Source organism: Phodopus roborovskii, unplaced genomic scaffold (assembly GCF_943737965.1).
Source record: "Phodopus roborovskii unplaced genomic scaffold, PHOROB, whole genome shotgun sequence".
Taxonomy (NCBI): Eukaryota; Metazoa; Chordata; class Mammalia; order Rodentia; family Cricetidae; genus Phodopus; species Phodopus roborovskii.
This window is the reverse complement of record NW_026126487.1, coordinates 5,061,663-5,086,000: the sequence shown is the minus strand read 5'-3', so window position 1 is coordinate 5,086,000 and position 24,338 is coordinate 5,061,663. Positions and strand designations below refer to the sequence as shown.

Sequence of the window (24,338 nt, the reverse complement as noted above, 5' to 3'; positions counted from 1 at the left end):
GCCATACTGGGCTAGAGTGAGAACAAGTGTCTCAAATAGGCCCTCGAGAGGAGGATGAGGGGTAAAGCATTTTTTGGAGGAGAAAGGGAATAGAATGACTGTTGTAGTAAAAAACAAACAAACAAACAAAAAACCCAAAAAAGACACACACACACACACACACACACAAACCCAAAAATCATTCAAAATCTTTTTCATTTTTTAAAAATGCATCTGGGTTGGATTAATTTACCTGTTATACATGTTTGATTTTTTTTTTTCAGAAAGCTCAAGCTTTGGAGATTAAAAAAAAGGCAGCTCTGTTATCAGAAATATGAAAGGACAAGAAGTTTGGTATCTAATATTACTGTTTTGTGGCTTAGATTGGATGTGAATCACAAATCAGTATGATTTAAAAGTCATGGTGACTCAGATCTGACCTTGTGAAGGAGAACATTTCCCTGGAAAATTACCATCCTCATTTCTTCTTCCATTATTTGTACAATAGTGTTAAGTCTCAGTTGTAGTGGAGTTTTTTGTTTTGTTTTAATTATTTGGTTGGGGGAGGGTACCACCCAGCTCCCAAATAAATACATGGAGACTTATTCTTATGAATGCCTGGCCTTAGCTTGGCTTGTTCCTAGTCAGCTTTTCTAACAAAATATCCTGTTTCTCTTTAATTATGTTTTGCCTCCGGGATTTTTACCTTTCTTTTTCTATATATCTTTCTTTGCTACTTATTGGGCGGCTGGGTGGCTGGCCCCTGGCATCCACACTCCTTGCTCTCATCCCTATTTATTCTCTCTGCCTAGAAGCACTGCCTGGTTCTCTCTCCTGCCTAGTTATTGGTCATTCAGTTCTTTATTAGACTAATCAGGTATTTTAGGCAGGCAAAGTAACACAGCTTTACAGAGTTAAACAAATGCAACATAAAATAATGCAACATATTTTTTGCATCATTAAACAAATATTCCACAGCATTTGGTACTATTTTATGTGCATGTGTTTGTGTGTGCACATGATACAGAAGTCAGAGAATAACTTGGGAGTGGTGGGAATCAAAGCCAGGTCATCACATTTTGTAGCAAATGCTTTATCCAATGCTGAGTCATCTTGCAAATGACTGGGGAGAGATCCAAAGAGAATTTAAGCACATGAAGACTTTTCATAAGGTGTTTTTCAGAATTACTACAAAGTGGCTATTAATTTTTCAGATTAAAAATAAAATCTATGAACTGCTACTTCTGTAAGTAGAAGAAGTACAGAGCTGGGAGATGGGTGCACACCTTTAATTCCAGTACTTGGGAGGCAGAGGCACCAGCCTGCTGTACAGAGTGAGTTTTAGGACAGCCAAGGCTACATAGAGAAACCTTGTCTTGAAAAGCAAAACAAAATCTATGGACTTAGACTATTTGGCATGAAAAATACTTTAAGGTAATTTAGCCCCTTTAGTAAATTTGGAAAAATCCACCAGCTATTTACAGAACATAAATTCTGGAATGGGCACTACTGCATGGCTTGGAAATATAATGACTAAAAAGAGTGTACCCCCTGTTATTTTATGTACTTCACATATAGCGATGTAGGTCATTGTTTATAGTGTGTAATTCAATGTCCTTTAGAGCACCATCACTTCAGGAAATGTACCACAACCTGTCTTTAGCTGCCGCCTCCAGCTCTCGTGCTCGTCATCACTCTACATTCTATGTATTTGCCTTATCAGTGGAGTCACACGGTGTTTAGACACTCGTGTGTGGCTTACTCAGGCATGTCTTCAATGTTCTCATACTGTAGCATGTATCCGTACTTCATTTTCAAACACTATTCCATTGGAGCTTTTCCCCTCTGGGTAACTGCTAATAATGCCACTGTCAACCTCTGTGTAGTTGTGTTTTGTGTGTGTGTGTGTGTGTGTGTGTGTGTTTTCATTTCTCTTAGATGTGTAAGCCAGGTAACTGTCGCATCAAATGGTCACTCTTTGGTGTACCTTTGAGGAACAGGCATTTTCCAAGAAGCTCCCTGTACCATTTTTACATTCTACTTGTAGCATAAAAGGGAACATATTTTTATTTCCTGTTAAATTGGCTCCGTTAAAAAAAAAAAAAGTCTACTCACTTATTTGTAAACAGAGACTTAAGACTTGGTTAAAGAAGTGGCCAGGGCTTCTATTATTTCCTAAACATCATGTCCTCCTTTAGGACACCATGAAAGCTGCTATTCCACAGGGTGGTGGGACGGGTTTACCTGCTTTACCTGGGAGGAACAAGGGACCAGAGGCCGGGGCCTGCGTACCGGACCCTGCCGCATGGCCACGCACACAGGCCTGCCGTCATTGCCCACGGGCCGGGCTCACTCGAGAGCCCAGCTGGGGCGCGTCCGCGGCGTCAGTGGGCCCAGGGTCGCCAAGGATGCTGCAGGGGGCCGGGACGCGGGGCCCTAGGCCCGGTCCTGTGCCCGTGGGGCTGCGGCGCGCCCGCTGGGGGCGGGGGAGCAAGGCCGCGCCCCCGCGCCCGTCCCGCCCGCGTCCCGCTAGGGGCGGCGGCCCGCCCCGATTCCGCCGAGGCTCTTCCGCGCCGGCAGGGGCAGCAGCGGGAGCGGCGCGGGGCGGAGCGGCGCGAGCAGTCAGGAGTGGCCCGGCGCGGCCCGGAGCGGCGGCGGCGGCAGCGACGCCAGAGCCCGTGGGCGCCGTTCGCGAGGCCGCCGCAGGCGCCTGGCCGCAGCGCGGGGAGCCCCGGGTGTCAGAGCTCGCCGCCGCCGCCATGCCGCTGCTCTTCCTCGAGCGCTTCCCGTGGCCCAGCCTCCGCACCTACACGGGCCTCAGCGGCCTGGCCTTGCTGGGCACCATCGTCAGCGCCTACCGCGCCCTCAGCCAGTCGATGGCCGGGTCAGGCGAGCAGGAGCCGCTAACGGCCCCGCTGCAGCCCGAGGCGCTCGTGCCGTCGCGCTTGGCCGCCGGCGGCCCCCGGGCCCGCGACGTGGCCCAGTACCTGCTGTCCGACAGCCTGTTCGTGTGGGTGAGCGAGGCTGCGGGCCGGGCGCGGGGGCGGGCGGGCGGGCGAGCGGGGGCCGCCATGTCACCCTTTATCCGCGGGGGGCGTGGCCGGGCCCTGACCGGGCTGACGAGGCCGGGCGGCTGCCCCTCGCGTGGGGCTGGAGGCCGAGCGGCGCTGCGAGCTGGGCGAGCCGCGGAGGGAAGGGGTCGAGCCGCCCGGAAGAAGGGCCAAGGGAAGGGCGGTCGGGCCGCGGACTCCCAGGGCAGTGGGGCGCGACCCGAGGCCGGGAGGAGCCGGGGCAAGTCACGTCCAGCTCGGCGATGTTGTGGGCGCGTTCTTGATGAAGAGAGGGCCGAGAGTTTGGGGGACATTTTAAGCATCTGAACGGGTTGGGACAGTTATTCTCTAAACAGGACAACTTTGAAATGTTGCTATTTGGTAATGGATTACCCTCCCGTGGGCGCTATTTAACAAGCAAACAAACCAGCTGCGTCCTTTTTCTTCTACCCCATGTTGGTGATTGTTCCCTTTGATGACTAAAGGCAGCAAAACATTCTGATCCCTGTGGCAGCGCCTCCTTGGAACTCGTTTTCTCCGTTTAGCGATCCATTTTAAAACAAGGTTTCTAGTTTTTCTGCCCGTGCGAGATAAGCAACGTTACAAGGCACAAGTACTGTCTTCGTTTATTACATCATTTCAGGCTGGGCAGCTGTGAGAAAATTTTGCTTTCACCTTGCACTTGAATGCCTCTTCTATAAACCCTCAGAAATATGGAAGGTTGCTCCAGGATTTAAAATTTGTCACTTGGATTTACTATGGGATTCTTATTTCCTCCGAGTTTGTCGCCTACAGTAGGCTGTAAATGACTGAGGGGTTAATATTCTGCATTTGTAGAATATATGCAACTCATTTGTTATAATTATTCCCACTGTGCTTCATCAGGAAGCAGTGAGATTTGTGAACTCAGGGGGCTGTAGATTAAGCCTCCTGGTCCTTTGATGAATAGCTTAATAGAAGACAGTGAAGGTGAGGTTCACATTTCCCTACTCCTGTGTGAAGACCAAAGAAGGGAGGAAAGAATTCAATTCACATCTTGTTTAATTTCAGATCTCTTTGCATTTGAGTCAAAGGGAAACAACTTAGAATTATGTGACAGATGTTTTTGACAAAAGTGAAGGCTGTAGCGTAGTCCTTGGCGCATTTTTAAGTCTGAGCAGGATTTTAAAAGGAAACACCATTGAATCCATAGAACAGTTTAATGATTTTTCTTTTTGTTAAAAAAAAAAAAAAGTTTCTTCTTGCAAAACTCATGTTCAAGTTCCAAGGTTAATACTACTTCATGAAACATTACCTAAGACCTTTTGGGTTTTCTGAGAATTGTTTTTAAGAAAAAAATTTTTTTCCCTTCCTACAGTCTTGTCAAATGCAAATTGATCATTTCACTCCTCCTCCTTTATTAGTTGAATTTCATGCAGTTTTTCGTTCATCCCTTTTGGAGTTATGGCATGCTCATTTTGGTTGCACTGTGGCTGCCCAGACTTTTCTGTGTGTACTGAATTTTCTTCCTTTATCACCTAGTGCTTACTTTGTGGTTTAGCCATTTGCTTCAGCAACCCCTCTCCCCCCAACATGGCATGACAGGCAACTTTATTGAGCGACTGTGTGGTGGGCCTTGAGCTCCATTCACAGGAATTTATTTATTCCCCCCCCAATAAAAACAAAAATGCAACACTGCCAAGGTCAAGCTAGATAGACAAGAAGCCGCCCTTTGTCAGTTGCAACTCTTACTAGTGAGCTTGTTTATTAGGCTCTCCAGAATGTCTTTTCAGAACACAATTTAGTATTACAGGAGGTTTTGTATTAGCACACTCCGTTCAGACCTTTCAGAGATCTATTTCCAGCACTCTGGAAGACACAGCTGTGAAGAGCACTTTCCCCCAACCCTCAAATGACTCATATGTAAATAAGGCAAAATACGCTAGGTGATGATAGATACACACATAAAACCCAGTGGGGTTTGGAGGTAGGGGAAATGACTGCTGTGTGGGGAAGGATTGATAGCAGGTGGTGTGGACACAGCCCTGGGAGGTGGTAAGGGTCCTAAGAGTGAAGTGGGGGAAAGGTTTGTAAGGTGGTTTGGGGAGGCGTGCTCCCTGCCCTGGGCAACTCTGGTGACTTAAAAGGGAGATGGAAAGGAGAGGTAACAGGAGGTGACCCTGCTTGGGAAAGGAGGTGAGAAACTTTGAAGCTCTTACTGCTCCAGCGGTGGGACCCAGGCTAACTTGGAGCTGATTATAGCCATCATTGGTTTGCCACTCCTCTGCCATATGTGCTGAGAAAAGTAGGTGGAAGTTTTGGTCAGGTTAGTTCTAAACTTAAAAATTTAAAGGGCAGATTCTACAAGTTCATATTTCAAAGGTCAAAGGAAACAAAAGTGATAGACAGTGAAAGTAACTGTCCCTCTACCAGTTTCCTACTGCCAGCTTCTTGTAACTGGTGTGGGAACTTCTGAAACATCCAGGTGGTCTCAAATCCGTCACATTTCTATGGATTACACATGCATACATGTGAACATATTCTTTCTGCTTCACACTTGCCCCTCTCTCTCTCTCTCTCTCTCTCTCTCTCTCTCTCTCTTTCTCTGTGTGTGTGTGTGAGAGAGAGATCTGGATGCTCCTTTGCACTTTGTTTAAAGTTAACTGTCACATACCAATTCCATATCCCTTCCTTGGCCAGTATTAGTGCCTCCCTCATGTGGATCCACTGGAATGGTGTTTATCCAGTGAAGTCTTCAGTGGTGGTCAGGAGCGCACCATTTCTCTGCTAGCATGCAGGCAAACCCTTTTAGCTTGTTTGGATGCTGCCTATGAGAAAAAATTAGTAAAAAAAAAAAAAAAGTAGATAAAATATTACAACAGTGTAGGAAGCAGTTGCTTATACCAGGATTGCTGCAACTGAGTTTCCTGGGGTTTTGCTTTTTGTTTTTAAGACATGGTTTCTCTGTGTAACCCTTCCTCTCCTGGAACTCTCTCTGTACCAGGCTGGCCTGGAACTCAGAGAGCCATCTGCCTCTTCCTCCTGAGTGCTGACTAAGCTTTGGTTTTATGGTTCTTGGAGACTGTTTGTTCCATAGTTCTGGGGCTTGAAGTCTAGGCTGAAGTGTCAATTCTGCAGGAGTGTCATAGGTCCCTAGAGACCTATGGTGTTTACTTTAAAGCAGGAATGCTCCAGTTAGGGTCATTTGAGTACCTGAATGAAACTTGTGTTGTTGCTTTTTCTTCTCTAGTTTTGGAGACCAAGTCTGGCTGCTTAGGACCGACTTCGTGCTGCCTACTCTCAATACCAGTGTTTGTACCGCAGCCTCCCTCTCCAGTGATAGGAGTTTAAGCCTGGGCCACCATGCTTGGCTCAATATTTATATTTTCAGCTGAGATGGAGAAGTTACTGTGTTTACTGGAATGGCACAATACTTGTGAAGTAAAGGCTTTTTTCTTTTAAAATTTTAAGACTTATTTTATAGGTGTAAATTTTTTGCCAGCATATATAAAAGTGTACCACATGCATGCCTGGTGTGTTTGGAGAATAGAAGAAGGCATTAGATTCTCTGGAAGTTCTGGGTGGCTGTGAGCCATTATATGGGTGCTGGGATCTAAATAGGTGCTCTGTAAGAGCAACAAGTGCTTTTAACCACTGAACCATCTTTCCAGCCTAAGACTTTTTCCTATAACTAGATATAGAATAGTTCACTAAAGGGCTTTTCAGAACCTTTAGGTGATATTAGTTCTTCCAATCCTTTGTTGGTTTTGTTTTCTTGTAAAGGGTATTTCTTTTTAAATACATTTTCTTTCCAGTCTGGTTAAGTAGCCCAGGCCAGCCTTGAACTTGCATCCCTCCTGCCACAGCCTCTCATGTAGCTTTTATTATATAGGTCTGTCACCATGAATGCTCCATATGCCTTTTCAAGTCCGATTTACTTAAAAGACATGCTGATTTTTTTCAAATCTCCCATTTAGATTAAAATAGAAATGTTTGTCTATGGGTGATGAGATTCTGAGAGACTTTTGCTGTTGGAGGTGGGAGAGGGTAAATTGTGTGTGTGTGTGTGTGTGTGTGTGTGTGTGTGTGTGTGTGTGTGTGTGTAAGGGTGGAGGAGTACAGGTGCCTATGGAGGCCAGAAGTAGGTATTAGATCCCCTGAACCTGAAGTTACAAGTGGTTGTGAACCACCACGTGGTTGCTGGGAATTGAACTAGGACCTTGTGGTAGAGCAGGAAGTGCTCTTTTAACTGCTGAACCATCTTTTCAGCCCTTTGAAGAAACTTTTTATACATATTTTTTTAAGTCAAAAAACTTTAAAAGGTTTAACTGAAAAGGTAAAACTAAGTTTTGTTTTATGGCTGAGGTGCAGTGGTGCAGTTTGGGATAGAGAACTAATGATAGACTCTAAGTTTGATTTCTGAGTTCAGGGTCAAGATCTGCATTTTTCTACCTTTCTCCCATTTCCTGAGCAGTTACTGAATGTATTTATTACATTTGTGTTTTTAACTCATATGAAGATGTGTAAACCAGGAAGAACCCTTAAAAAAAAAAAGTTGCAATTTAGCTGGGGGTTAGTTGATTTTAAAAATACCCTGTTGGCCTGGTGAAGAGAGATTTGGTATGAGGATTTTGGTTTTGGGTGACATTTCTTCTAATTTAGATGGCTGAGGGTCTCATTGACTTGCAAAATACAAGGGAAGTGCAACTTTTACTAGTCTACTCAGTACCTTAAAAAATGAGTATTGTCAGGTCTCTGAAAAAAAAATTTTTTTGAGATTTTACTTATTCTTGTTTTATGTGTATGGGTGTTGTACCTGCATGTATGGTGTGTCTGTGTACTCTGTGTGTGTGTGCAATAGAGGGTCTTGGTTATGAGACTGACAGTTGTAGGACACCAGATGCATGCTGGGAACTGAACCCAGGTCCTCTAGAAGAACAGCCAGTGCTCTTAACTGCTGAGCCATCTTTCCAGCTTTCCTTTGCACGTGTGCCTGTGTACTAGGACAGTGCCCATAGAGGTCAGGCAAAATAGATCTTTCTGACCTAGAGTTATAGGCAGTTGTGAACTGCCTCACATATGCTGGGACCAACTGGAAGTTCCTTATAATCTAGGGTTTGTTTTGTTTGTGACTAGCTCTCACTTTGTGGCCATGGCTGGCCTATAAATCAGCTATGTATAGCAGACAGACTGAAAACTCACCGAGATCTGCCTGCCTCTGCTTCCTAAGTGCTGGGGTCCAACGTGTGTACTGAGATGTTTTGAACTGGGTTCATATTATATAAGGAGTCAAAAGGCTGTAGGACTATTTGACCCCACCTGATTAATTGAAGGATTTAAATACCAGCTTGTCCCCCAATGGAACTATTTTTATTTAAATCCTTTAAAAATATCTTCTTGGCCCTATTAGGCAACAGAATAGAACTAAACATGTTTTAATCTTTTTGTACTGAGTTAGGGATGCCAGTATGTATTCTTTCTATCACAGGAGTATGTGGTGAGAGGGTGCCCATTAGTCAGGGGTGTGAGGAAGGTGGCCTGCTGGAGGGTGCTCACTGGGCAGGGGTGTGAGGAAGGTGGCCTGCTGGAGGGTGCTCACTGGGCAGGGGTGTGAGGAAGGTGGCCTGCAGGAGGGTGCTCACTGGGCAGGGGTGTGAGGAAGGTGGCCTGCAGGAGGGTGCTCACTGGGCAGGGGTGTGACTCAGTGAGCTGTGGATCTGGTGCTTCCCCTCCCCATGCCTCATCTCTGTTTAGCTTTGGTAGCACTTAGTTTGCACAGGTAGAAACCAGAAAGGCTTGGGATTAATGGCCTAATTCCTGATAGGAAATATTGCACTGTATTTGTTTTTCACCAGAACTAACCTTTCTTTCTTTGATGTGTGGACAGGTTCTGGTGAATACTGCTTGCTGTGTTTTGATGTTGGTGGCTAAGCTTATCCAGTGTATTGTGTTTGGTCCTCTTAGAGTGAGTGAGAGACAGGTAAGTGAACAGATTCTTGTAAAAAAAAATTAAAAAAAAAACAATCACTATATAAAAAAATGTATATATAAACACATTTGTCATAATTTCAAGAATATAGAAATGTTCCATGAATACTATAAAGAACTCTTAGATGTACTTTATCCAGATTCACTTTTAGTTTTGTGTGTGTGTGTGTGTGTGTGTGTGTGTGTGTATGTGTGTTGCTTATGTGAGAAGTGCACTTGCCTATGCTTGGCTCATATGGAGGTCAGAGGAGAATTCTAAGTGCCTTCTCCTATTTCTCCACCTTAGCTTTTCAGCTGAGGCCTCTTACTGAACTGGAGGCTTAGTCATACATGCTTATAGTGATGATCCATCTTCCTAGTCCTCAGAGTCACTTCTTATTTACACAGATTTTCTAATCTATTTGGAATTTAGTGAGCATCATACAGTTTTATCCCAGATACTTCAGGATGTTTTCCAAAGAGCAAGGATATCTTCTTGAGTAGGCACAGCACAGTGATAAAAATCAGAAAAGTTAACCTTGATAAAATACTTTGTTTAATCGTACTCAGGGTAGCCAGTCTACCCCATTATGACTATTTCTTCATGATTTTGTTTTGTTGAGACAGGACTTGGATGTGTGGTTCTGCAGGCCTGGAACTTGCTCTGTAGACCAGGCTGCCCTTGAACTCAGCAGGCCTCATGTCTCAGCCACCTAGTCCTGCAATTATTGTTACTTCTGGCTTTGAAACTCCTTCTGACTCTTCCATTCTTCAAAATTTTCTTTACAATTTCTTCTTAAAAGCTTTGGTTCTTTCTGAGCTGGAAATGGACCAAGCTGTGGCAAGCTGTCTGAGTGGCAGCAGTGGGCCTCCGATGCTTTGTACCAGGTCAACATTTATAGGAAACATTGCCTCAAGTATTTGAAACTTTTGGTATTAACCCAATTCAGTCTTTTCAGTGTTAAACATATCTTACCTATGCAAGTGTTTTACCTACATCTATGTAAATGTACCATTTTCCTGCCTGGTGCCCGTGGAAGCTAGAAGAAGAAATTGGATCTCCTAGAACTGGAGTTACAGATTAGAGATGGTTGGTAGCTACCATGTGGGTGCTGGAAAGCAAAATTGTGTCCTCTATAAGGGCAGCTTGTAAGCACTGAGCATCTCTCCAGCCAGAGAGAGTTTTATTTTAAAAATACTTAAAACATTTAGTGCCTTTTAGGGCATTTTAAAAAAACACTTTACAGGCAAGGGCAGTGGTGATCCATGCCTTTAATCCCAGCACTCAGGAGGCAGAGACAGAAGGATCTCTGTGAGTTGAAGGCCAGTCTGGTCTACAGAGTGAGTTCCATGACAGGCTCTAAAGCTACAGAGAAACCCTGTCTCGAAAAAACAAAAGCCAAAACCAAACCAAAAACCCAGCACCTTACATGTACTAAAGTCACTTATTTCTTCACTTATTCTGTGAGACATAGGCTATTGTAATAAGACCTATTTTACAGGTTGGGAAGCTGAAGCATGAAATGTCAAGGACCTCACAGTTATACAGTAGCAGAGCCAGGAATCACCACCAGTGATACTTAAGTCCTATTTTCCCTGCCCAGGAAACAGACATTTGCCCAGGATTCCAAGCTTACTCTGTTGGGGCATGGTGTTCAGAACCAGGGTCCACACTGTGTAAGGGCAGTGATACCGTTGCTGCTGAGTGTCTGCCTTTGGGGTGGATAGATATTCTTTTGTTTTTATTTTTCCAAGTTAACTTTGTTCTCTGAACACAAGGTATCGAGTCAGAGTTGTATTCACACTCTCAAAGTAATTCTATTCTTTGTGTTGGGGTCTTGCTGACCTCAAACTCAAGACTCTTTTGCCTCTGCTTTCCAGTTCTATGTGATGGGATTATTGGGGCAACACAACCATGCTCTCCTAGCTTTAATTTTATTTTAAATTTGTAAATGTTTACAATCTTTAAAAATCATATAAAAGTCTCATTAGAAGTCATGTTTTTACTGGGCATGGTGGCATATGCCTTTAATTCCAGCACTTGGAAGGTAGAGACAGGCAGATCTCTGAATTTGAGGTCAGTCTAGTCTACAGAATAGTCAGAGCTCCATAAAGACTGCTTGTCTTAAAAAAAAAAAAAAAAGTGCATTCTTTTTTATCTTTACCCAGATTCTTACCACCCCCATCAGTAGCTGGGGCAATAAAATATTTTAATATCTGTAAGAAATGGAACTCATTTGTTGTTCCCTTGCCTTTTCCCCTGCCCCAGGAAAGTGAAAATTTTTAAAACTGAAAGATTTTGGTTTAAAAAAAGATTATAAGGATTGGAGAAATGGAGAGGTTTGATTCCCAGAACCCACATGGTGACTCACAACTATCTGTGACTCTAGTGTTGGGTGTCCCAACACTTCTGATCTGTGGAAGCACCAGGCACTCATGGTACAGATATAACAAGTAGGCAAGACATTTGTATATAATAACAATACTGCTTATGGAACACCTTAGCATTTATTTACAAAGCAGGTGACTATTACTAGAAATAATAAGACTGTTGTAATCTTCCTTTGAATAGTGCTGAAGTAGGAACTTGTTCAATTATATGTAATTTCATAAGATATTCTTTGGATAGGAGAAAATTTAAAAAAAATTGATTCTATCTGTTACCATTAAGTCAGTATGATGATATATCTAGAGAATATTTAACTACATTAATAAAATTCTCACATTAATAGGTGAGAAAAAACAGTGTTCAAAATTAAAATATTTGCCTATTGGATGAAGAAAGATAGATAAATATTAAGGTCATTATTTTATTTTTAATCTTGATTTGGTTTTAGCTTTTTTGTTTGTTTGTTTTTGAGACAGGGTCCTATGTAGCTCAGGCTGGCTTCCCAAGTGCTGGGATTGCAGGCAGACACAACCATACTTACCTGTGTGGATAGGCATAATGTTAAATAATTTATTGATTCTATATTAGCAAGTGGCCTTTTAATTTATTATTGTGTGGAATGTGTGTGTGTGCATATTGTATACATTGTGGGTGTATGTACATGTGTATGTATTGTGGATGTGTGTGCATGTATTTGCATGTATCTGCATGTATCTGGAGACCAGAGGTTGACTTTGAGGACTTCCTCAATTGCGTTCTACATTTTTCCCCTTAAGATTTAAAACTGCATTATTTTTGTTTATATATGTCTGCATCAGTTTATTGCACCATGTGCTGTGTGAGCTGCCTGATCTGGGTGCTGGGAATGGAGCCCAGTCAGATGCTCTCTCTATCCCTTTTTTTTGGTTTTTTTTTTCTAGACAGGGTTTCTCTGTGTAACAGCCCAAGCTGTCCTGGAACTTGATCTGTAGTCCAACGTGGCCTTGGACTCACAGAGATCCACCTGCCTCTGCTTCCCGAGTGCTGGGATTAAAAGTGTGTACCAATATTGCCCAGCGCCCAATTCCATCTTACTTTCTGAGACAGGTTTTCCCTAAACCTGGAACTCTTCAATTTAGCTGGACTGGCCAATGAGCTGCAAGGATCTGCTTGTCCCTGTTTGTCAGTACTGGGGTTACAGACAAGTGTACTTCTCCATTGGCTTTTACTTAGGTACGAGGGTTCCAAACTCAGGTCTTCATGATGCTTGACAAGTACTGTACTCACTTAACCATCTCCCCAGCCCTGCTTAATAATACTGTATTTAGAAAGTCTAATCTTTTCTATTGTTTAAGAAGGATTGCAGAAGTATTAAAATAATACTGATGACCTTTGATCTTTTCTACTGTACATGTAAATATAAAATACTTCTTACTACATAAGGACTAGACTAATACAACTATTTTAATAGCTGAAACTTCCTAGCTGTTCCAATTTCAGTTCAGAGATCACTTTGTAGCTGTCTTACCTCTCTTCTGTTTTCTTTGTCTTTCATACAGAGTGCTCAGTAAGCTTGCTTTTGTTATGTTAATGTCTCATAAGTAAACTTGGTATGATGGAACTCACCTTACACACTCTTTTCTTTTTAGCATCTCAAAGACAAGTTTTGGAATTTTATTTTCTACAAGTTCATTTTCATTTTTGGTGTGCTGAATGTCCAGACTGTGGAGGAGGTGGTGATGTGGTGCCTCTGGTTTGCTGGACTTGTTTTTCTGCATTTGATGGTTCAGCTCTGCAAAGACCGGTTTGAATACGTGAGTTTTTTAGCAACCCTCTTTCATTGCTCAGTCACTTGTGTGTGCCAGGTTTGATGTAAGAAGTAATGTGAGAAAGTCACAGGTTGCATGCTTGGGATGACTCTGAGAGGGGACTTCTAGGTCATCTATCACGCCCTGTTTCTTGAGGAGCTTCTGCCACAGCTGTAAGACACCTGTTTTCTAGGGCTCCTCCCACCTCCCTCACCCCCTTCCCCCAAGGACTATAGTCACTCCCTACTTACATTAGGTCAGAGTGTGAAGGAGCTGTGATATATACATTATATACAACCCGAACTCGTGTGTGTTTTCTGTTCTTGTCTCCTGCTTTTTTCCTTCTTTTGCCTCATATTAACATATACCATTATGAGTTGTAATTCTGTAATTCCTTTTCCTATCCCTAATAGGTTAGGCCTCCAAGGGAATTCTGATGTGGAAGATTAGAACAAGTCAAACAGAAACACAGCAGAACAGGACACTGTTCTGAGTCCTATATATGAGATGAAAATATAGTGTATACTGTATCTGGTAAATTAATGATAGAGATTTATCTCAACTCATGCATTTAGGTCATGGTAGAGTTTGGGCTTTTCTGTGTTAGTTTAGTGCCCCAAGCAAAGATAGCAAGCTTGATCTTGAATTCTGAAGGTAGTTGCCATGGTGGGGGAATGAACTGTGTATCTGTTTTGTCTCTTTCAGCTTTCCTTTTCTCCCACTACACCAATGAGCAGCCATGGGAGAGTCCTGTCTCTTTTGATTGCTATGCTGCTCTCCTGCTGTGGATTGGCAGTTGTCTGTTGTGTCACAGGCTATACTCATGGCATGCACACTTTGGCTTTCATGGCTGCAGAGGTAAGGTGCTGGGCACAGTCGTTGGATTCCTAAACATTTTTAAGACCAGATGATTTATGACAGACTATTGTAAAAGGTATTTGGTTGTTGTCTTTAACAGGCTGTCCCTCCCCCCCACCTCCACCACCAAAGGGTTTCTCTGGGTAGCTCTAGATGTCCTGGAACTCATTCTGTAGACCAGGCAATCCTTGAACTCAACAGATCTGTCTCCCTAGTTCTGGGATTAAAGGCGTGTGCCACCACCACCAGGCTTTAATAGGCATTTACTATGTTCCTGCTTTTGTTGGATGCTGGTACTGAATACTTTTATATGCGGTATTTCATATAATCCTGCTGTAACCTAGTGAAAGAATTCTTTTTCTCAACAATTCATCAACTAGGGAGCTGGGTTGGCAGGTAAGAGCATGTGCTGTGCAAGCACGAGGACCTGAGTGTGGATCCCAGCACCAATGTGAAAAGCTGGGCATGGTTGTGTGTACACATTTGTAACCCCAGGGCTGTGTGGGGCAGAGGCAGGATGATTGCTGGGGCTTGTTGGTCACCAGCCTCGCTCTAGAGAGAAACTGTGTTTCAGTATAATAAGACAAAGACTGACAGAGCAGAATACCTGACGTCCTCCTCTGGCCCATGTGCACACATGTGTCATGCCAGGGGTTGTTGTGGAAACTTTTTTTCTCCTGTGCTAGGGTTTTGTACATCCTGGGCAAGGGCTTTACTACCACAGGGCCACAGCCCCCCAAGAATAATTTTAAATTTTTTACTGTTGACTCATTAAGAGCTATTTGAGGTTTCAGAATAACAAATGCAGTTCAAATCCTCTTACTCCAAATTAGGGAATACATTCTCCTTAAGATATAACAAAATACCAGGCAGTGGTGAATATTAATGAAATATATCATTTTTAAAGCTGAATTAAAAGTGTATATAATAATCATTTAAATGCTGTTCATTATTTTATTTTAAAGGCATTTTACTGTGTGTATGCGTGTTGCTGGAAGACTTTCAGTTATGCTAGGCAAGAGTTCTACCACTGAATTGTCTCCAACTCTCTATGGGTTTTTTGTTTGTTTGTTTGTTTTAGAAAGGGCCTCCCCATGCAGCTCTGGCTGGTTTGGAACTCTATAGACGCTGCTGGCCTTGGCCTCAAATTCCCAGAGATCCACCTGTCTCTGCTTCCTGAGTGCTGAGATTAAAGGCATGTGCCATCATGGCCTAGCCCCCCCCCAAAAAAAAAAAGTTTTAATGGCAGTTGGCAGAGAGAGATGCATGGTAGTAGGAACAGGAAGCAGGTTATCTGATTGTATCTGTACTGACAAGCAGACAGCAATGAATGCATGCTGCTGCTAAGTTCTCCTCCTCTATCTGTACAGTCTAGGATTCCTCCTGGTCAGGAGAGGGTTTCAGAGCCCCTGGGTCTTTCTGCCTCAGTTAAGGTAATTAGGATATTCCCATAGGCATGCTTAGAGGCCCAGGTGGTTCCAGAGTCTGTCAAGTTGACAACCAGTACTAAGTACCACTAATAACCTTTTTTATCTGCTTAATAATGACCATAGTGTACAAGAATAATGAATCAAAGGAAGCACAGGTATAAGCCAGGACAGGTTACCTTTAATATTATCTGGTAATGCATTAGGGCATATAGGAAAAATCAGTCTATATAGCACACCTTTAATCCCAGTGCTTGGGAGGCAGAGGCAGGGATGATCTTTGAGTTGGATGCCAGCCTGGTCTATATAGTGAGTTCCAGGACAGCCAGAGCTATAGTGAGACTCAGTCTCAAAAAAAGAAAGAAATGGCATGCCTACAGTGGATAAGAGAGATCTCTGTAGTGGCTATACAGAAGCTAGTTATTTATCGTCAAAACAGATTAGGTGTAAATATTTAGGAATTTGTTAGAAGCTAGGTTAAAGTTTATTTTTGCCCAGTCGTATTTATTTCAGAGTATAATGTAGTGCCAATAAAATTAGGAAAAGGGGTAGGGATGAAGAGATGACTCAGCAGCTAAGAGTACTTACAGTTCTTGCTGTGGACCCAGGTTATGTTCCCAACCACCCTCATAGAACCCAATTATCCTTAACTCTCTTCCCAGGGGACCTGACACCCTCTTTTGATGTCTGAGGGTACTAGGCATGCACATGGTGTACATAATGAATATTAATTTTTAAATTAGAATAACATTTAAGTACTTAGTAAAAATATTTGTAATTCCAGTTAAATATGTATCTGTGAAAGTATGTAGTAATGTTCCCTGTTAAAAAGACCTGTTTAAAACCATATAGGCATAGTAATTACTTTGCTTTAAATAAAAGTATTATTTGAATGATACTTTCATTTTGCTTTTAGTTGTTGTTGCTATTAACTTTCAGTTTAATATTCTGCCAAACCGAGGAAAAGATATACATAAAAGTAAACACACTTAAAATAGGCTGAGTGGCTAGGTTTGGTGGTATAGCCACATTTGCAGAACCCAGGAGGATCTCTGAGCTTGAGGCCACCTTGTTCTACATACCTAGCTTCAGGGCAACTAAAACTTCACAGTGAGACCTTGTTTCAGAAAAAAAAACAAAGCCAAACAACAAACAAACAGACCACCCCACCTTTCTTAGTCAAGATTCAGTATACTATGACCTTGAATGGATTCTTCCTATGCTGGGGTTATTGGTGTGTGTGATCATGTATAGCTTGAAGAAATGTTTATTAAGGTCAGTTTGTATTTAAAAAAAATGCCATGAGAGTCTTATTTTGGGTTTGATTCCTTTGTTCTCCTTTGTTCTGGTAAATGCAGAAGCTTCAGGATAGAGCTGCTGCTCCTGTAGGGCACTTGTAGGTGGTGTGTAGTTGGCATTACAATCACCCTAGTGACATATCTTGTTAGGTAACCAATCATGGTGACTTAGTGATGTGTCAGTAGAGGTGGTTGTTAGACAGTGAAGAGAACCTCTCGTCATTGCAGAAGGCATTCCTTGGAGATGGGCAGGGACAGCTGTTCATCACTGTCAACTGGAAAGCCTTAACAAAAGTGGGGCTCCTGCATGGTGACAATACTCTATGGAAACAGGGCAGAGGAAGTGAAAGTGTGATAAACTTAACCAACCTACTTTTTATCTTGTTTGTTTTTGTTTTGTTTTATAGAAATCTGCTTTTCAATTAAACTAAGAAGTATTTCTCTTTTTCAGTCTCTTTTGGTAACAGTGAGGACAGCTCATGTGATTTTAAGGTGAGTAGAAATTTTTGGAGAGATGATTGACATTTACTTGTTCAGTTGACTTTGAGATGTAATAGTTTGAAATATATAAAAATGTGACTAAACTGTAACACGTTCAAGTTAAATTTCCTTATAATGGTAAGTTAACATATTTTTCTCTTCCTGCCTAAATTGCAGATATATAATTCACCTCTGGGACCTTAACCATGAAGGGACTTGGGAAGGAAAGGGAACCTATGTGTATTACACTGATTTTGTCATGGAGCTCACTCTCTTGTCCCTGGACCTCATGCACCACATTCACATGCTGGTGAGTTCCCCTGGAAAGAGCTCTGGCAGAGGGCTGAGATTTTCAAGACAAGAACCCTGGTTTGTACATTAAAAAAGTGAAATACTCAGTAGATGTGGATGAACCACTTAAAAGACTGGAGTGTGGCTGGGCAGCCTTCATCTTTGGCAGTTGGGTGTAAAGCAGTGCTGTGGACTGCTTTGGTTGGTGCCAGCTTAGGAGGTGATTGCTGTACTAGGAGACTCAGAGCATTATTTAAGCATGATAAAAGGGGTTTCCCTACTGAACAGTTGCTTTATAGTGGGAATGGGAATTCTTGCTGCGTTTACCTCCTTATAGATTTATTTATAGTTTTTTTGGCCTTTGTAATTAAAAATAAAGTGCTTATACTTAGTATCTTAATTAAGTGCCTTTAATTGGTGTGTCAGACATTTCAGTGTTGAAGCAGGGTCTGTCAGTCTTACCCACCTATAATTCTAGCACTTGTGATGCAAAGGCAGGAGAATCATCAAGGCCAAGGCCAGTCTAGGTATATCCTGAGACCCTATCTCAGACACTAAGGACTGGCTGGAGATGTACCTGAGGTAGAACACTCACTTGCATATTCAGTGCCCTGGTTTAGTGGTCCCCAGCACCACAAGAGGGAAATATAAGTCTCCTTGACAGGTGAGCATTTAAAAAAATCTAACTGATGGACTGGAGAGATGGATCAGCAGTTAAGAGCACTGGCTGCTCTTTCATGGGACTCAGGTTCAGTTCCACATGGCAGCTCACAAATGTAATTCCAGTTTGTGGAGATCCGATACCCTCACACAGACAAATGTGCACATACAAAAAGAAAAAAAAAAAGTCTTAATTAATGATGTTAAGACCCAGTGTAGTCATGGGGATTTATTTATAATGTCATCACAGTAACGTTTAAGTTACTGGGCAGAGTGAGCAGTGCACATTTATGAGTGCACTTTCTGAAAATGAAGAAAATAAAATTTTGTATTTTTTAATTTTATAATAAAAGCCTTGTAAGTAAATAATATTACACATCAAATTAAACAGACCCAAAGTCTATACAATGTAATGAAATTATATATAGTTAGAATTTGACATGGAAGCTTGGTGTTTTGTTGTATGTAACTGCTTTTTTAAAGCTCTGTTACATTTAGTGTGTGCATGTGTACATGTGTGTATGGGTGTTCAAGCCACAGTGTATGTGTGGAAGTTAGAGGACTACTTGCTGGAGTTGCTTCAGTTCTTCAGGTGGGTCTTCAGGATCAAATATGTTGTCAGGTTTGGCAGGAGGCACCCACCTTTACCTTCTGAGCCCATTTCACTGGCCCTCTAGCTTATATATTTAAATACATAGGTTCATAAATTGATTCGTATTTTGGACATACAACTTTTTTTTATAATTTTTTAAATTTTATATAACAAAGTCCAATTAAATGAAAACAAACATTTATACACAATATTTGGGAATTTGGGTATCGTTCTTTCCAAACTACTTCCTGCTGGTAAGGGGCGCTGTCTTGGGGGATTCGAAGAAGATTCAGATATCCTAGCTGTAGTCTGTAGGGCTGTTTTGTCCAGCTTGGACATACAACTTTTGTGTGTGTTTGCTTGTGCAATACTGGGTGTCAAACTTAGGGATTCATGCATGATAAATAAGCATTCTACTTCTGAGCTACATTCCCAGCCAATTTTTAAAAATTACTATGTTATAAACATAGTAATGCTATCAGCAGTTCTTCCAAACCATCCTAATATCTTCAAATAAAACTTTTAACACATAGCTACACTATGATTTAATTATGTCTACCCTGAAATGGTCTATTTAAATTACATTTATTTCCTTGTTCTTTCAAGATTTAATATAATTTAAAATATGTTAGTGTATTTAAGGTAGTTATATCCTGCCCTTTTTACTCAAAAATATTATTTTCTTAGTTAATTAACATTCAAACCTTCTTTGTATAAAATATAGTATTAAAATATAAAAAAATCATTCCAATAAATCAAATAAACTATATAAATTTTGTAACCTACTTGTTCTTCTGTTTGGCATCTTGTTCATTTCCATATTTCTTCTTTTATAATTGCATGGATGCTTGGGCTGGAGATATAGTTCAGCTGGTGGAGTGTTTGCTTAGCATGAATAAGCCCTGGGTTTGATCCTGGTACTGCATAAACTGGGGGTCATGAGACATGGCTATAATACCAGAATCTAAGAGGAAGAAGCAGGAAGACTGGGAGTTCAAGGTAATCATGTTTGACTACTCAATGACTACTCAATGAGTTCCAGGACAGTCTGGGGTACAGAAGATCCTGCTCCAGAGTCCTCCAGAAATGTGTGTGTGTTTATGTATATATAAGTCTGCATGGCTAGATAACTTTTTGCATTAAGCTTTTAAATTTCTGGTTAATTACTCAGGAAAGATTGCTGGCAGTGGGATACCTAGGCTGAAGAGCTAAATGTATTGTTTAGGGCAATCAAATAAATATATGCATTTACTCACTGAAAGATTGTTCCAGTTCCCTTTCACCTTAAAGAGTTTCTGTTGTTCATGCACCTTCATCACTAGCAAATTTGCTTGCATGTGCATCTGTTTGTGTGTGTGTTTGAGAGTGCATGTATGTTTATGTACATGTTGTGTGCATGTGCTCACCAGCACACAGATGTGAGTATGGATACATGTGTAGAGACCGGAAGTTGATGCAAGGTGGTTTCCTCTGTTGTTCTCCACCATATTTTTTGAAAAAGGTTTTCTTCCCTGAGTCTGGAATTCACTTATGAACCAGACTGTTAGTTTCAGAAGCCTTCTGTCTCTAGGGTTACAAATGTGCATGGCCATGCCTGGCTTTTTATATGGGTGCTGGACATCATAACACAGCATTCTACCCTTCTGAGCTATGTCTTTAGCCCCTCACACTTGTTTTTATTGTATATTTTACTTTCTCCCATCTCTGTTTAGTTGTTTGGCAACATCTGGTTATCTATGGCTAGCCTGGTCATCTTTATGCAGCTTCGTTACTTGTTCCATGAGGTGCAGCGGCGAATCCGTCGACACAAGAACTATTTGCGTGTGGTAGGAAACATGGAAGCCAGGTAAGACAGTATGGCTCGATGTTGCCCGAGTTCCTCATTTTAACTTGTGTGTGTGGTATTGAGACAGGATCGATCTCACTGTAGCTTAGGCTGACCCTCTACTCACTCCCGCTATACTCATCTTCTAGGCCAGCTTTAAATTCATAATCTGGTTACTTCAGTCACTACTCCCAGCTTCATTTGAGTTCATTTAATAGCAATAATTCCTACATTCCACCATAACTTGCTTTTGTATTCCTATAAAGAGCCAGAAGAGTACAGGCTGTCATTTCAGACTGCTTGAGTGTTTATCCCACTTAGTTGCAGGGTGGTTTGGGGCAATTTATTAACTCCATGTACTCCAGTGACCTTATCTTTTAAAGAGACATAGAACCTTCTTTTTTTGTTCTTATTTTTAGTTATTGTCTCTTGTCGCTACTGAGGGGAAGCACCAGTGGTCTTCCACCATCTTTATTTTGGGGAGGTGTATCTTTATTACACTCTATACATGCATGTTTATGGGCATCACTCACTCACTGAAGACATTCACTTGCCAACCTGAGGCTAACCCAAACCAGAAAGTGCAGTAGTGGGTACCCTTTTTGTTTCTCAGGGGCAGTCTGGATCTGTGGGGGCCTGGTTCCTTTGATATGTCTGTAAATATTCTGAATATGTCACTAACAGGTGCCACTGTTACTGCAGAGTCAGTTTTTGTGCTGAAGTTTCTCTCATGGTTTTCTAAGGGCTATGAAGAAAAAAAAATACTTTTTTAATTTATCAAATTTGTTATGTACTTGTGCTATTATAGTGGTTAGGTGTATAATATAATATCCAATATATAGGATGTGTGTGAAACTAAGAGTTCCTGCTGGACCTGTTAATGTTTTACAGGTTTGCAGTTGCAACTCCAGAGGAGCTAGCAGTCAATAATGATGACTGTGCAATCTGCTGGGACTCCATGCAGGCTGCAAGGAAACTTCCCTGTGGACATCTTTTTCACAAGTAGGAGCTTTGTACAGGGTATTTGGGAGTGGCCTTCTGTTCTGGGGCTTCCGGGGCTTTACGTGCTTTTTACGTGGATTTGACCATAATCTCAGCAGTGGAGCAACGATGTTACCTCAGCTTGGCCTTGTTATTGATGTTACTTGGAGCCTGTGACAGGCTTTCTGTTTTTTTAAGGTCCTGAACCTCCTCTTTTGTCCTTAGACTATATTCTTTACCCCTACTTGCCAATTTAACTTCTATTTATTATCTTCCTTTCATAATTTTTCTTTTTTTTTCTCCATTTAAGTTGTAAAGTAACAAATAAGTCTATAGTATTTTTTAAAAGGGGTTTCATTTTTCCAGGGAGAGAAAAAAAATTCTAGGTTTTTTTTTTTTTTTTTTTTTTTTTTGTACACTTTGCACATGCTCAGAAGTAGTGTGAAAAATACTACAGGATTGAAATAAGACTAGACCAAGGCCATTTAAGTAATCCATCTGCATCTCTCACAGCTAGGCCTTATATCAACTTCCTGGATTGGAGAAGGTCTCATATTTCAGAGATGTCATCAAGGTTATTTAAGCTAAATAATTATGTACATGGACTTAGTGTTTTGCTATTTATAAATTTAGAGGTATCTTTTGGTCTCTTGACTATTGAATTGTTTTTTTATCTTAACACCTTCAGTCTTCCTCTTTTTAATATCAGAAAGGCTTTGGAGCTGAAGTTAGCTACTGAACAAATGTCTTGACAACAGACTGTTTTATATGATAGAATTAGGGTAATGTGTTGGGCTGTGGGGGTAAAATGGAAATAACAAGTGAGGTCTTTGTGGTGCCTGCAGTTTAATTAACCAGCACATTTAGGATGTGCCCTGCATGCTTTATAGGAAAGAAACAGGGCTCTGAAGTAGTGGCACACACCTTTAATCCCAGCACTCAGGAGAGAGTCAGGAGATCTCTGAAGAGTAGTGACAAAGGAATTGGATTCAGATTTGGAGGGAGGGACTTGAGGATGAGCAGAAGTGAGATCGGCAAAAAAAGAGCAAGTTGGAGAGGGTGCAGGGAGTTGCTACAGCAGTGGGGAGTTGGTGTAGATGCAACTAGGTTGAAGCAGGTGTGTGACCTCACCGAAGACGAAGGTGTGTGTCTGGCCGAGGTAGGAGTAGTAGGCAGGGTCCAGAGGGCCCCTGGCTGGGTGGACTGTAAGGTGTATGGTTTTTCCGCCCGCCGCCTGGTCTGGTCCAGCTGCCGTGCCAGCCCCAATTAAAACACAGAGACTCTGTATTAAATATAATTCTGTTGGCCCGGTACTAGTTTCTTATTGGCTAGCTCTGTCTTAAGTATTAACCCATTTCTGCTGATCTATGTATTTTCACGTGGCCTTCTCTTATCGGGGAGGCGGCTGGCGTCCAGCTCTCTCCAGACTCTCCATCTTGATTCTCCTTATTACTTCCAATTTCCTCCTTGTCTCCTAGTCCCTCCTATCTTCCTTTCCTATTGGCCAACAGTGCTTTATTCATTAACCATTATGAGAAACATATACAGAATGACATCTCCCATCATCTCCTCTTTCTGTCTAAATAAAAAGAAGGGTTTTAACCTTAACATAGCAAAATATATCACACAACAGTTATGAAATAAGAATCACAGTTAACAATATTTAGTCCATTAACATTTAGCAAGATTAAAAGAAACTATCATCTGTCCTATATTTGTGAATCTAAAGTCCTATATGTAACTTATCTTTAAACCTAACTAAGGAAAACTATAACCATAACTATTTGTCTTCAACTCCATCAAAGACCACAAAAGGTTAATATATAAACTCTAGAAATGACAGAGACATCTTGCCTTGTCAGTCACCTGAAGTTCTTTTGTAATCTTCCATCTTCAGCCCATAGGCCATAGTGTGTCTGGCAGACTCTTCAGCAAAGCAGGAAACTTTAAACTGTCTTCTTGTATTGGCAATTTGTCAGTCACTTTTCTCTGTGTCCTGCAGACTGTCTGGCAGACTCTTCCATGAAGCAGGAACGCTGTTGCAATGTCCATCTTGAATCAGCAGTCACTTTTCTGTGGGTCCTGCATGTCCATTTTATACAGCATAAAGTCAAACAGTCCAAACAAGACCAGTATCTTGTCCAAATGGCTAGTCTTGACATATTGGAAGTCAACTCCATAACGAATTTCTTTGATGTCCATCTTCCTTTTTGACGAAGGTGTTGTTGCCAGGAGCAGTTGTGCCTCATTGTCAAGAAAAACCCTAAACCATTTTAAATGCCATATTCTGTAGGTCTTTGAAAGGTTTGAAGAATGCCTATCCATCTCAAATACATCTCTGTATATCTAGAAAACCTAACTAACTTAACTATAAGTTTTGACTATTATAGGTAACTACCTATAATCTGTACTAAATTATACATTACATTTCTAAATGAGCTATATAAACACAATACCTAAACAAAAGGAGAAATATACACATCACAAAATTGACCTTAAATTGTATCAATAAATGAAAATCCATTCCAAAACAAAGTATTCATATCTATACCATAATCCCTTTTTTACCTTTAAAAAGATATTGGTTGTGATCATTAACCATTTATAACCAACCCCATATAAATGAAAACAAACATTTATAAACAATATTTGGGAATTTGAGCATCGTTCTTTCCAAACTACTTCTTGCTGGTAAAGGGAGCTGTCATGGGGGAATCCTAAGAAGACGCAGAAATCTTGGCTGTAGTCTACAAGGCTGCTTTGTTCAGCTGTTTT

The 24,338-nt window shown here is 41.5% G+C and overlaps 1 protein-coding gene across 1 annotated transcript in view; it reads left to right on the top strand.

The window, feature by feature from the left end:
• Positions 1-2,372: 2,372 nt before the first annotated feature.
• Positions 2,373-24,338, top strand: part of Amfr (autocrine motility factor receptor) — a 45,843-nt gene continuing 23,877 nt past the window's right edge. Inside the window, exons 1-8 of the mRNA XM_051195140.1 lie at positions 2,373-2,993; positions 8,896-8,988; positions 12,993-13,157; positions 13,857-14,009; positions 17,186-17,226; positions 17,392-17,524; positions 20,470-20,603; positions 21,474-21,584. Of these exons, the coding sequence (XP_051051097.1) occupies positions 2,388-2,993; positions 8,896-8,988; positions 12,993-13,157; positions 13,857-14,009; positions 17,186-17,226; positions 17,392-17,524; positions 20,470-20,603; positions 21,474-21,584 (1,436 nt within the window). The 5' untranslated portion in view covers positions 2,373-2,387. The remainder of the gene's footprint in view (positions 2,994-8,895; positions 8,989-12,992; positions 13,158-13,856; positions 14,010-17,185; positions 17,227-17,391; positions 17,525-20,469; positions 20,604-21,473; positions 21,585-24,338) is intronic.